This window comes from Micropterus dolomieu, linkage group LG11, assembly GCF_021292245.1.
Source record: "Micropterus dolomieu isolate WLL.071019.BEF.003 ecotype Adirondacks linkage group LG11, ASM2129224v1, whole genome shotgun sequence".
Taxonomy (NCBI): domain Eukaryota; kingdom Metazoa; phylum Chordata; class Actinopteri; order Centrarchiformes; family Centrarchidae; genus Micropterus; species Micropterus dolomieu.
This window is the reverse complement of record NC_060160.1, coordinates 650,899-665,620: the sequence shown is the minus strand read 5'-3', so window position 1 is coordinate 665,620 and position 14,722 is coordinate 650,899. Positions and strand designations below refer to the sequence as shown.

Here is a 14,722-nt window from a genome sequence, read left to right as displayed (position 1 = left end):
AAGCTGCACGCTCACTACTTTACACTGTTATAAAAGCTGCACGCTCACTACTTTACACTGTTATAAAAGCTGCACGCTCACTACTTTACACTGTTATACAAGCTGCACGCTCACTACTTTACACTGTTATACAAGCTGCACGCTCACTACTTTACACTGTTATACAAGCTGTACGCTCACTACTTTACACTGTTATACAAGCTGTACGCTCACTACTTTACACTGTTATACAAGCTGCACGCTCACTAATTTACACTGTTATACTTTACACTGTTATACAAGCTGCACGCTCACTACTTTACACTGTTATACAAGCTGCACGCTCACTACTTTACACTGTTATACAAGCTGTACGCTCACTACTTTACACTGTTATACAAGCTGCACGCTCACTAATTTACACTGTTATACTTTACACTGTTATACAAGCTGTACGCTCACTACTTTACACTGTTATACAAGCTGCACGCTCACTAATTTACACTGTTATACTTTACACTGTTATACAAGCTGTACGCTCACTACTTTACACTGTTATACAAGCTGCACGCTCACTAATTTACACTGTTATACTTTACACTGTTATACAAGCTGCACGCTCACTACTTTACACTGTTATAAAAGCTGCACTACTTTACACTGTTATAAAAGCTGCACTACTTTACGCTGTTACGCAAGCTGCACGCTCACTACTTTACGCTGTTACACAAGCTGTACGCTTACTGCTTTACGCAGTTATACAAGCTGTACGCTCACTACTTTACACTGTTATACAAGCTGCACACTCACTACTTTACACTGTTATACCAGCTGCACGCTCACTACTTTACACTGGAGCAAAGGGTCATTTCTTCAGTGTCGTCACATAAAGAGATATAATCAGATATTTACAGAAATGTGAGAGGTGGACTAGAGATTGTATTTAAGCTCAATTATTGAAAAGTAACAATAAAAGAGATATTTTAAGAGCAAAGAGAGGAAAAACACACCCAGTGGTTTTTATAACTTTAGTTACAGACATGTGGAAACGACGGCTGAACAATTAATCAAAATCTTATCAAAATTGCAAAATGGCCTGCTGTAATTTTCAAATCACAGGAGGGGCAGTATTAATTAAATATTAGTTAGTTAGCAAAATGTGACTGACCTCAAATTCTACAGACCTAAGAAAACATTTGTGTTTGGTACATTTTGCGTTTGTGCTGATTTACAGCAGACTAACTGGACAGAGCTGCTGCTTCCTGTTAGCTTGATCCCAGACTGTGGACACTTGGTCTTTCTCTCTGTCTCTTCTTTCTCCCTCGCTATTTTCTCTTTCTTCCTTCTCTTTGCAAACAGCGCCACCAACTCTCGAGCGTTGTGCGACAGTACTAATCGTCCGTGCGAAACAGTGCGCTGCATGTAGATATATGTATTAAATCAGTCAACTCGACGTGGCCCTCAGGGATTATATCTAATTCCTAATTTTTATCATTTCAAGTTTTCAATTCAATTTTATTTATATAGCGCCAAATCACAACAACAGTTATCTCACAGCGCTTTTCATAAAGAGCAGGTCTAGACCGAACTCTGTGATGCTATTTACAGAAGCCCAACAGTTCCCACCAAGAGCAGCACTAGGCTCACAAAATATTTAAAAAGAAATAAAAAACTCTTTATCGATGTCACAATGTGTATCTACGTTAACTAATCCTCAGTTTCACTGCTCATGCCTGAGCACCAGTGATGACTAACAAATACATAAAATATGAAACGATTGAGTTGGCTCTCAGCTAGCTAACATCACACAGCTCATTTAAATGCAAATTACAAAAGGCAAGGCAACTTTATTTGTACAGCACATTTCAACAACAAGGCAATTCAAAGGGATTTACATCAAAGATAAAAGCAACACAGGGAAATTGAAAAAGAAACACATGTATGTATTTATTATTATATTATTTTGAAAAGGGTGAAATAGAAAATAAAACCAGGGCAAAACAGGACAGTAAAAGTTACAGTACGATCAGGGTTAAGAGTTAAATAGAGTTAATAGAACTCAAATACTTGAGTTACCATTATTTTTTGTCTCTGAAAAGAGAATAAACAGAAGGATCTACTAGGAAATGGTACGGCCCATTTTAGGGGTGTCAGAAATGGTATTTCAAGATTATTAAATATAAGGCACGAATATGGGAAATATATTGTAATATTTACAGTGACGGGTAAGAAAGACGCCCCTGAACTGTTGTTTTGCCTCTTTGGAGGGTCCAAGCCTTAATTCGAACCATGATAATCTGGTTAACGGAGTTAAAATAACTGTCCACAAATGTGTCAACAATGCATGAAAGTTTTAAGACCGGCAGGTTTATTTCAACTGTACAGGCCGCCAGAATAAAACCACTTCTCCCATTCTCAGTCCAAGATACTGGATCTCTCCGTCCTCAGGACTTAACGTTAAACGTTAAAGATGGATCTTTATTTTTTCACATGAAAAAGTTGTTCTGAACCAACTAAACTAAAGTTTTGGAGAAACTCCAGTTCAAGAACTTTTGCCTCTGTATTTGTTTTTATGTCTTACAGAAACTCGACCTGCTGCTTCTTTCTGCTCTTCTGTAAATGTAAATATTTCTTTGTCAGCGAGTTCAACAGCAGTTCATCCTGTACTCTTAAATCCTCCTCCTCGTCCTCCTGTGGATTAAAATCCTCTGCAGATGAAGAGTCCAGATTTTTTTTGTCTTTTGGCCGTGGCGGCCAGTTAGCGGGCCGTGTAATACCGCAGCAAAGATAACATTCACGCCAGATTTGAACGCTGTCGACTGTAATGCCTTCAGCGCAGAGATTCTGAACTTGTTAACCCCCCCCCTCTCGCTCCTCGTAGGCCCTAATGAGGAACTTATCTCCTCCTCCTCCTCATCTGCCAAGAAATTGGGCGCCATCTTTGCACAAACATCCTATTTAAATGTCATCTAATCTCATCTCATCTGTCCGTGAGGCGGAAGGCAGCGCCGAGGCTGCCAGAGGAGATAAGAGAGATCTGGCAGCGAGGTGGAGACAGGAGGAGGAGGAGGACGGGGGAAAGGGGGTGAAGATGAAGAGGAGGAGGAGCTCAGGCCGCCACAGAGCTGTTAATCTGCTGAATATCGAAGATGATCTTGGGTTTTAAAAGCATCAAAAACTAAGTGAGGTTTTGTATTGTGTTCGCCCCGAGGTGCAAATCATAACAGCTGAGTCACAAAATGAGAATGAATGAAATATACACTGAGAGCAGGAAACTTAAAATGAAGTCATAATGAATAAAGATCGCAGTGCATGAGATGTAGCTCACAGAACATATAAAACCGTGTCAGCTGATGACGATGCTGGTGTTGTTGGTTTGCAGAGAGCGAACAGGAGGAGTGAAAACTGCAGGATCTAGTTTGTGTCCCAGTTAGACCGATGATAATCTGAGCTCGGGGCAAAACAGAAAAATCTCCTCAGAAACTTCTACGAAGAGTTAAAACACAGAGGCAACACTTTTATTTTTAATCGGCCAGACGTTTGTCCAGCTGTGAGAGACGGATTCAGTGTGAAAGATGCAGATTTTCAGGTTAAACAGTCGTAGGAGGACGTTTCTGCACTGTGAGGACGTTTTGGCAGGTTTTAGATTCAGGCTGTTCATCTATACTGTTCAGGGGGCCACGTTTTCAGAAAGTTAGGGCCTGTTAACAGCATTAAGAAAAAAAACCTGACACAATGAGCAAACATTTGACATTTTCTAAACTTAGAACATGTGTGACCGCGCTGCAGGTCAGCGACACCGACCTGATGTTGTTCAAGTCTGCTGCTAGCCAAAAGGCTTAGGGCCCGGTTCCACCGAAGGTTTTTTTCTGACGCCAGCGTCTTTTTTTCAATTCATTCCAACGGGAGCGCCGTGTTGTTACAAGCTGGTAAAAATACTCAGCTGTCCAATCACAGTAGAGGAGGACAAACACCACAACGTAGCAACGGTTACTATCCTGGAGCCGGACTTCGTCCAACCTCAGCTCTTGGACCAAACGGTGGTCCTCGCTGAGATGTTTCCTCGCTCTCTCTACCTGGTAGAACTACTTCCAACAAGTGTATCATAGCAACCAAAGCAGTCAGAAACAACGCTGCGCCTCAAACGCCCGCTAGCGCTCCCCGCTGGGTGTTTTCAGAAGAGCAGCCGGTGTTTTCAGCTGGCTAAAAACGCTTTGGTGACCACGGGCCCTAAAAAGTGCAATTTATACTTCTGCGTCAAATTGACGCCGTAGCCCCTTACCCTACCCTGTCACCTACGGCGTAGCCTGACGTGCACCTCCTCAAAAATGTAACGACACGTCGAGTCGACGCGGACCGTAAGCTCTGTGATTGGTCGGCTGGGCAGCCTCGCAACGCCTCCGAGCCGACAGGAAGTGCCCGTGCTTTGAAGTAACTTTTACTAGCGGCCAAAACGGCGGCTGTAACACGGTAGATCGATATATTTGACCGTCACAACCGAGCGAAATGACTTGTTTCGCCATGAGAATGTGATCCATTCGGTCAGTAACATTTAAAAAGGCTACACCAGCTGCACGTTTCCAATTTTACCCCCATACACGTTAGCGGAGGGCTAAACCGGAAGTTAACCTGCTCGGCCGGCACAAGTCAACACAGTGGACGCTGTAGCGCTACTGCCGACTAGCGTTTGGGGGTGTAATCGCAGAATGACGGACACACGGACGCACAAGTATAAATGCACGGCTACGTGCGTAGAACCAACGCAGGAGTATAAATGGGCCTAAAGAAGGACGAGGGAGAGCGGCGTCGTTTCCACAGCTGGAAGTCCTGCCGTCAGGCCTCGCTGTGTCACACTCAGAGGTGCAAAGAACGTTTTCTTCCATTGTAAACTTTGTGCGACCAGCAGAAAGCTTTCAACTAGGGCCGGGCGATACGGCCACAAATGTTATCACGATAAAACATTTCATATGATTCGATATCGATAATTAATTAATAATAAGGCTGATTTTTGCTCCTGAGTGAAAATTGAAGAAACCAGCTGGTGAATTGTGCCGTTAAACTTTTCTTCATGGTCGTGACAAACACTTGATGCCAAACAGTGGATCACTTCACAAGTCTGAGGCAGAACATTCGAAACTATCATGATAAAATCTTTTTTCAGTCCCTTTTTCTCAAAAAATAAATCTCTTAATTAAATGCTAATTTGTTTGTGATTGAAATTAATTCATTCAAACATTTATTGACGATATATTGAACATTTGTGACATCGTCATTGAGGAAAATTATATTGGAATGATTATCATTGTTGTTTTGTTGCCTACTTTCAACCGCGAACAATTTTGTATTGAAGCATCTTGAAGCAGCACAGCCACGTGAAAGACACGCCGGCAGCTGCTGCCAGTGACGCATCCGCCAGCCAGGAGAGAGTCAGACTCTTTGGAAAAGCTCTGAATACTTCTATCAATGCTAAACAGTAACGTTAGGTCTGAAGTCGAGAGGCTTGATTTTCTTTTTTTTTATCACAGATATAACGTTTTTTTAACGCCACTGTGTTTCGTAAAAATCATCCTCCTTGATAACTAGTGTTGTAGCACTCAAGTCCGGTCTTAAGACCCCTTTTTGATGGTCTTGGTCTCGTCTCAGTCTCGGACATTGACTGGATTTTATTTCAAGACCAGAACTCTGGGGACATCAATAATTTGCTTTTGTCTGATTTATTTGTTAACATCCGAACTTTGATTGGATGTAAAACTTATTGCTTCAAATGCAACCGATAACCCTGATTAAAATGTGTTGTTAGTGTTAACGACTGCCCCCGCGATGCTCAGCGTGGAAGAGGAGCGTTGCATAAAGATGTTGACGTTGATTTCAGCTCTTAGTGTTTGTATCTGGGGGTTTTAACGGGAGTGTGGATCTTTCAGATCAATCTGAGAAGCACCTGTGATCTCGATCCACATTTTATTGTGCGTCATGTAATGTGGGGAACTGGTCTTGGTCTCAGCACCTAAAAGTCTCGGTCTCGGTTAGGGGGGTCTTGACTACAACACTACTTGATGCAGTAAAGTGGATTCATTTCTAAAATGCGCTGCTGAACAGGTTTCCCGTCACTTTTAAGGACGGGGTGCGTTGGTTGAAAGTAATTGTAACGTAACGAGTAACGTGACGATTAACGTTTAATACCCAGTAATAAATGAAGTAATATTGTTACTTTTAAAATGAGTAATAAGTAAAAAGTTAGTCATTACAATTCCTGAGTGATTTGCATAAATAAATAAAACACTGCAGCGTGATATGCCGTATAAACTGATACGCCACGAAGACACAGCGCTGCTTTCCGCCCCTGGTTGCATCTCGTGATGACGTTTGCACAGAAACCCGTCTATTAGGCCGTGAGCTTCATTTAATTTTATAATAACACAAGCGGTGATTATCTGACATATTTGGAGCAGATCTATTCTGCAACACATCAGGGGACGGGGATTCAGACGCCTGCGGTGTGATTACAAAAGGATCTTTTACTTCTATACAGAATTAGTAGTAATGACATGCGGCTGACGTAACTTCCTGTCAATACAAACGATACAAAGCAGCCAAAAAAGTTAGTTTTCCTGCTAAGTATCCGGACCGGAGTCTGAAGCCCCGGGCAGATGTTAGCCAGGGCAGATGTTAGCCAGGGCAGATGTTAGCCAGGGCAGATGTTAGACAGGGCAGATGTTAGCCAGGGCAGATGTTAGCCAGGGCAGATGTTAGCCAGGGCCGATGTTAGCCAGGGCAGATGTTAGCCAGGGCAGATGTTAGCCAGGGCAGATGTTAGACAGGGCCGATGTTAGCCAGGGCAGATGTTAGCCAGGGGCAGATGTTAGCCAGGGCAGATGTTAGCCAGGGCCGATGTTAGCCAGGGCCGATGTTAGCCAGGGCAGATGTTAGCCAGGGCAGATGTTAGCCAGGGCAGATGTTAGCCAGGGCCGATGTTAGCCAGGGGCAGATGTTAGCCAGGGCAGATGTTAGCCAGGGTAGATGTTAGCCAGGGCCGATGTTAGCCAGGGCAGATGTTAGCCAGGGGTAGATGTTAGCCAGGGCAGATTTTAGCCGGGGCAGATGTTAGCCAGGGGCAGATGTTAACCAGGGCAGATGTTAGCCAGGGCAGATGTTAACCAGGGCAGATGTTAGCCGGGGCCGATGTTAGCCGGGGCAGATGTTAGCCGGGGCAGATGTTAGCCGGGGCCGATGTTAGCCAGGGCAGATGTTAGCCAGGGCCGATGTTAGCCAGGGGCAGATGTTAGCCAGGGGCAGATGTTAGCCAGGGCAGATTTTAGCCGGGGCAGATGTTAGCCAGGGGCAGATGTTAACCAGGGCAGATGTTAGCCAGGGCAGATTTTAGCCGGGGCAGATGTTAGCCAGGGCAGATGTTAACCAGGGCAGATGTTAGCCAGGGGCAGATGTTAGCCAGGGGTAGATGTTAGCCAGGGCAGATTTTAGCCGGGGCAGATGTTAGCCAGGGGCAGATGTTAGCCAGGGGCAGACGGACCTTTATTACTGGACACACTGTAAATTTCCTTTATTTAGTAAACGGTGAACAGGCCTGTGTCGGGGCGTCGCTGAGGGTCCTCACGGGTTATAAAACTGGTGTGTGTGTTCGCTGCAGGGTGAGACGAAGATCCTGAAGCTGAAGAACCTTCGTCCTCAGGACTACGCCGACTACACCTGCATCGCCTCCGTCAGGAACGTCTGCGGCATCGGAGACAAGACCGCCCACTTCCGCCTGAACAACAGGACAGGTAACACACACACACACACACACACACACACACACTAGCAGAGTTTTTCTACATCCAGAGAACTTCTATGAAAACCAAACCAGGCGTCTGAGTAGAGCTGCAATTATTAATCTAATAATCGATTTAGTTGTCGCCAGCTAAGATTTCTGAATATCTTGGTTTGGTGTCGTTCTGTGTTTCTTGTTCCCTGTTTTACTTTGTAGTTGTGTCCTGGTCTTGTTTTACTTCCGGTGTTTGTTTCCTCGCTGATGGTCGACTGCTTTCACCTGTGGTCATGATGTCCTCCTACACTCTGGATTTCGTATCGCCCTCGTTTCTTGTCTTACGTTTATCGGGACGATATCCCGTTATTCTCCAATGTGTGCTTGGACTTTTGCACGTACTCAGTACTTCTTACCAGTCGTGTTTCCATCCAATTGTCATGCAAATTTTAAGCGTACTTTTGAAATGTCACAAAAAAGAGAAAATATAGAAACTGTGAAATCTGCGCGTTTCCATCAGCTGGTTTGGAGCGTATAAACCAGGCTACGGCGAGCGTCGTTACGTCAGTAGTTTACGTTACGTCTGGGTTCCAAACAAGAAACAAAACCAGTTGCATGAACCTGAGGGCCACTGATCTTAGAAAAACGGAGAGAGGTCCAGAGAGCTGCAGTAAATTCTCGGCGGGCGTGCAGAACTCTGCACAACCGGGTGAGACGCCGACAGCAGAAACAGCTGATCAGACGTAAGTTACAAGTTCGCTACGTCAGAACCTACGCGGAAAAAGTGTTTCCAGCTCCCGTTTAACGTGAGCTTTTTCCACAAAACCCACCTCAAGCGAGCGAAAAAACTGTTTTGTGAAATTAATGATTTGTTTTTTGAATTTTGCCGTTTTCATCGACCTTTTCTGACGCGACGCTTCAAAATGCGCATTAAAAAACGTTGATGGAATCACGGCTTCTGTTTCACGGATGGATTTACTGTTTTGCTCTGGACTGCTTCACCACACGTGTAAGTTTCCCTAGTTGGTAATTAAACCCACTAACTGGCCGTAACATATCTTTGAGTTGTGGACGAAACGTCTGAGTGACGTCATCATTTTTCACCATTTTCTTAAATTTCATAGACCAAACAACTAATCGATTAATCGACAGTGAAACTAATTGTTAAGATGCAGCCCTACTTCTAAATAAGATCTGCGTTTATTTGTCAGAACTTGTAGCCCCACCCGGCCAGTAAAAGGGAGAGGCGGCTAAATTACGTTTTACGTTAAGCACATTACTTGGTACTAAAATGTTTGTTGGCTCGGTCTGTAAGTAACTCTGTAAGCCGAGCCAAACGACACCAGGCGCGTTTGATTAAATCCTTCAAGTCAAATATCGTTTTCAGACTTTCTGTGAAATGTGGTTTTATTTTCGCGCTCTCCTCTTCATGATTGTCATTTATTTTGGATGTCTTTAAGCAAAGGGAGAACTTTCTTTAATAATAATAATAATATTTTTTTTAGGTTTGTCTGATTTCAGCAATAAAATGACCTTATACACAGACGGGCACCTCACATAACACTTTGGCAGATACCTTTCTCTGAAATTCATTATGCTTTACTCCTCTGGTTCTGTCTAAATAAAACAGTACAGAGGTTTATGATGCCTGGCACATGTCCAGTTGAAAAAAGCCTGATGGCAGAAGGAATAAAAGAATTTGTATATCTGTTCGTTTTTCATGGGGGGGGTAGCTGCATCCTGAGGGCATTGAACAGAATTACTGACTAAGAACGTGGTCACAATGACTCAGGACCTGAGTAGCCTTCTGGACCAGAGGGAGCTCAGGGTGATCTTGGATGCTGCTGAGGCTGTTCTTGTCCTTCACAGACAATCCATAAAAGAAAATGTTAAAAGACTTTCAATAAAGGAATAACAAACGTTTCATAAGATACTCTGGGAAACATTAGAAGAATTTAGCTTCCGTATCAAGTGGATTCTTTGTTGGCCCCGCTTAGCGATTGACTCTGTTGTCAAACTTGAGGTTAGGGCTGGGGATCCTTCGATACCTCGATACTTCGAGACTTTGAGACTTCGAGACTTTGAGACCTCGATACTTCGAGACTTTGAGACTTCGATACCTCGATACCTCGATACTTTGAGACCTCGATACTTCGAGACTTTGAGACTTCGATACCTCGATACTTTGAGACCTCGATACTTTGAGACCTCGACTTCGAGACCTCGATACTTCGAGACTTTGAGACCTCGAGACTTTGAGACCTCGATACTTCGAGACTTTGAGACCTCGATACTTCGAGACCTCGACACTTCGAGACCTCGACACTTCGAGACCTCGACACTTCGAGACTTTGAGACCTCGATACTTCGAGACCTCGACACTTCGAGACCTCGACACTTTGAGACCTCGACTTTGAGACTTCGAAGTTGTTGTTTTTATTCCTCTGTCTTTAGTTTTTATAATGTCATTCATTGTTTATTAATTAGATATATTTTATTGTTTATATGTGAACTTGTGCTCTGGCAAGAGAGAGAGATCTCATCTCATCTCATGGAATCAAGTTTCTGCCACTACATATCAAAGTTTCCTCCCCGCTAGAGGACGAGCTGTCCAGGCAGCAACTATCACAATAGAAAGTGAACTTTGTCGCGCGTGTCTTTATTCTCCTGCAGCAAAGTCGCAGGCATCAGCCCAAGGATCGGTACGTGATGTCACCGTCACAACTTGAGGTTAGGGCTGGGGATCCTTCGATACCTCGATACTTCAAGACTTTGAGACTTCGAGACTTTGAGACCTCGATACTTCGAGACTTTGAGACTTCGATACCTCGATACCTCGATACTTTGAGACCTCGATACTTCGAGACTTTGAGACTTCGATACCTCGATACTTTGAGACCTCGATACTTTGAGACCTCGACTTCGAGACCTCGATACTTCGAGACTTTGAGACCTCGAGACTTTGAGACCTCGATACTTCGAGACTTTGAGACCTCGATACTTCGAGACCTCGACACTTCGAGACCTCGACACTTCGAGACCTCGACACTTCGAGACTTTGAGACCTCGATACTTCGAGACCTCGACACTTCGAGACCTCGACACTTTGAGACCTCGACTTTGAGACTTCGAAGTTGTTGTTTTTATTCCTCTGTCTTTAGTTTTTATAATGTCATTCATTGTTTATTAATTAGATATATTTTATTGTTTATATGTGAACTTGTGCTCTGGCAAGAGAGAGAGATCTCATCTCATCTCATGGAATCAAGTTTCTGCCACTACATATCAAAGTTTCCTCCCCGCTAGAGGACGAGCTGTCCAGGCAGCAACTATCACAATAGAAAGTGAACTTTGTCGCGCGTGTCTTTATTCTCCTGCAGCAAAGTCGCAGGCATCAGCCCAAGGATCGGTACGTGATGTCACCGTCACAGGAAGCGCTTCTACCGGCTCACACAGGTCCGTCACTGACTGATCCTTCAGAAATGCTTGGGGAAACGTAGCGTGTGTGGACGCTACTCGGTCAATAAAAGAGCTTTGATTTGATTCAGAAAACGGCGACGCCACTGCCAACACAGCTCGTTGTGTTGAAGCAGGCTCGGCGGCAGGAGGGCGCTGAGACGATGACCGGCTCTGTCTTCTTGCAGTCAAAGACGGAGCAACTTTCTGCTCTTAAGTTTATTCCATGCACAGTCAACGGCTTCACCGGGTTTGTCGTGTCGCTGGTCTTTTATCTTACGTTGCAAATATTGTTGCATTAAGCCCGGTGCAATGTGGCCACACTTTTGATTTTATCCACGAGCCCCGTCTCTGTGCGGAACCAGCGTGAACTAGTGTTTACATCACCACAGCCAATGACAATCACTTTTAGATTTGGGCACATCAAGCACGCTGCATGCTTATTGGCTCATTGACGTTAACAAGAACGTGAACTCGATACCCAGCCCTAGTTTAGGTTCCAGTCAAACAGTGTTCCTAAGTACTTCTACATCTTTTCAACATCTCCATGAATGATGCTGGCTGCTGGGTTAAAACTGATCCAGGATCTGCTCAGCATGCAGAACCCACGGGGGTGACGTATCTGCTGGAGATAGTTGAGTTTAGTTTCTTTACCTTCTACCAGCTTTTTTAAAGTCTGTTAAAGATTAAAAAAACGCCCGGCGCTTTATCTTCTTCCCTGCCAGTCAAACTCTCATCTGACAGAAACCAGCTTTGCGTCGAGTCCTTGCCCTCTCTCTGATTGGCTAATCCTAACCCTACCCTGAACCAAGAGAGGCAACGAGTACCAACCAATAAGAGGCAGAGTTCAAACTTTGACCTTGAATCCTACTCAGATTCTGAAGTTCTTACAGTACTCTCTGATTCTGTCCCTGCGCGTGTTCGGTTGGATGAACGTGAATCATAAATAAATAATTTCCCTCTCTGAGCTCGGGCTGCGGCGCTCTGTGACCTGTACAGTAGATCCTGCCTCCCCGCCCCAGGGGCTGATGGGATTTACATGATGTCAGCTTAACAGAGGTCGACTCTGCTATTTTTATCCGCCTCATTATTATTTCTGCATTTGGCTGCTTCTCTGCAGCTCGTCGTGTGCAGCTGGCCGAGGCAGCTTTTCTTCTCTGCAGCAGGAGGGAGAGCGCCGTGGATTATTTACACGTTTAAGTCTTATGAAAACCCCTCTGATCCGCCTGTTTAAGATCTGACCAACAACAGAAACTTCCAGAAACTGTTTTAATCTCTTTCACAGAAAACTCAGTTAAAAAATAATCCAGCACTGTACCAAGATTAAAATAATGAATCCTGTTCATGATTTGATCCAAATATCCCAGAGCATTAAACGTGAAGAGGACTGGAGGACATTAAATCAGAGTTTGTTAATTAATTCATCAGTTAATCAGCAACGATTCTGATCATCTTTTAATCTTTTAGACGTCATGTTGGAGAAACTGAAGGACTTTATTCCCAACTGCTTTAAGAAAAGAATCCACATATTAATAATCAGCTGCGGCCGTACTCCTTTTAAAAAAGTTGTAAAATGTATTTTTGATGATGAGCTTCCTTTGGGGCTGAAGTTCTGTTGACTTGGGGAGTTTCATGTAACTTAAGGAGGGACAAATAAAGTTTTATTCACATGAGTTGCTCCGTTTAGAGGAAGCCTCAGCTCTCAGCCGACAGTCTGAATTATTATTTAGCACAAAAATTAATATTTGCAATAAAAGAGAGAGTCTGGGACTCGTTCGTAGACCGGAGACGCAGAGCATCTGCAGAAAGTTGCTCATTTCATTCGGTTTGTTGTTTCATTTTCTTTTTTGTTTTACGTATTTGTTGTTTTTAATCTTTAAATTTTTTTCAATACAAAACCATAATAAATGAAAATCATGAATGAAAAAATGATGAACGTTAACAGTGAAATGAAGAAATTGACATTTTCTCCTCCTCCTCCTCCCCCTCCAGCTCCTCCCTCCATTAAGCTCCTCCTGGACGACCCCCTCGTGGTGAACCCGGGGGAGACGATCACTCTGGTGTGCGTGGCGTCGGGCGGAGACCCTCAGCCCACCCTGAGCTGGGTGAGACCGGGAGGGGAGGAGCTACCGAAGAGGAGCGTTGTCAGCAGGGGCACGCTGACCATCCCCGTCGTCACCGTGGACGACGGTGGCGCCTACAGCTGCGTGGCGTCCAACAGCGTGGGCAACCCTGCCAAGAAATCCACCACCATACTTGTCAGAGGTACGACACATGATTAATCCTAAACCTACATTTTAAAGGTTTACCATGTGGGGATCGGCTTTTAGGGCTTTTAGAACCTGATCCAAGTTGGAACCGGTACCAAATATCAAAGAATAATTGGATAATAATGGATTCTGCTCCTCGGTTCCTAACTTCCTGCATATCTCAGCTCCTGACTGAACTGCAGTGAGAATTTTCCAATCTGCCAGGAGCTGCTACGCCGACCTGACATCACCTCATGTGTTACGTCAGCAAAGCCTGAAGAGGAGAGTCCTTCAAATTAAAACATGAATTTGATCTATCATGCAAATAAGCATATAGAAATATGTGCAATTATAAGTGGAGATAATTCACAATGTACTGGAACAGCAGGATATTAAAATACAGGGGGCAGATCACGATGAATGCACTGCTGCAGTACTGTGAGTTGTGCCCTGTCAAACGGTTCTTGATTGACAGAAGCTGAACACACAGTAAAAGAGGATCTGACGGAGGCTTGTCTCACGTGGTCTCCTTGTTTACAAAGCTGGACCAGACGGAGCTTCATTTTATATGAGAAGTAATATCTGACTCTGCCTGTACTGTCCTGAACTCGTGTCTTGCTTCTGAGACTTCGTTGAAGTCAGACATGCTCACAAGTCTCCGAGCTAGAGTCCAAGTCAAGTCACAAGTCTCTGAGCTAGAGTCCAAGTCAAGTCTCTGAGCTAGAGTCCAAGTCAAGTCACAAGTCTCTGAGCTAGAGTCCAAGTCAAGTCTCTGAGCTAGAGTCCAAGTCAAGTCTCAAGTCTCTGAGCTAGAGTCCAAGTCAAGTCTCAAGTCTTTGAGCTAGACACCAAGTCAAGTCTTTGAGCTAGAGTCCAAGTCAAGTCACAAGTCTCTGAGCTAGAGTCCAAGTCAAGTCTCGAGTCTCTGAGCTAGAGTCCAAGTCAAGTCTCGAGTCTCTGAGCTAGAGTCCAAGTCTCTGCGCTAGAGTCCAAGTCAAGTCACAAGTCTCTGAGCTAGAGTCCAAGTCAAGTCTCTGAGCTAGAGTCTAGAGTCCAAGTCAAGTCTCTGAGCTAGAGTCCAAGTCAAGTCACAAGTCTCTGAGCTAGAGTCCAAGTCAAGTCTCTGAGCTAGAGTCCAAGTCAAGTCTCGAGTCTCTGAGCTAGAGTCCAAGTCAAGTCTCGAGTCTCTGAGCTAGAGTCCAAGTCAAGTCTCAAGTCACTGAGCTAGAGTCCAAGTCAAGTCTCTGAGCTAGAGTCCAAGTCAAGTCTCGAGTCTCTG

General features: G+C 44.3%; 1 protein-coding gene across 1 annotated transcript in view; it reads left to right on the top strand.

Moving 5' to 3' along the window:
- LOC123979353 (MAM domain-containing glycosylphosphatidylinositol anchor protein 2-like) overlaps window positions 1-14,722 on the top strand; it is a 57,012-nt gene that overhangs the window by 495 nt on the left and 41,795 nt on the right. Inside the window, exons 2-3 of the mRNA XM_046063257.1 lie at window positions 7,625-7,757; window positions 13,187-13,459. Of these exons, the coding sequence (XP_045919213.1) occupies window positions 7,625-7,757; window positions 13,187-13,459 (406 nt within the window). The remainder of the gene's footprint in view (window positions 1-7,624; window positions 7,758-13,186; window positions 13,460-14,722) is intronic.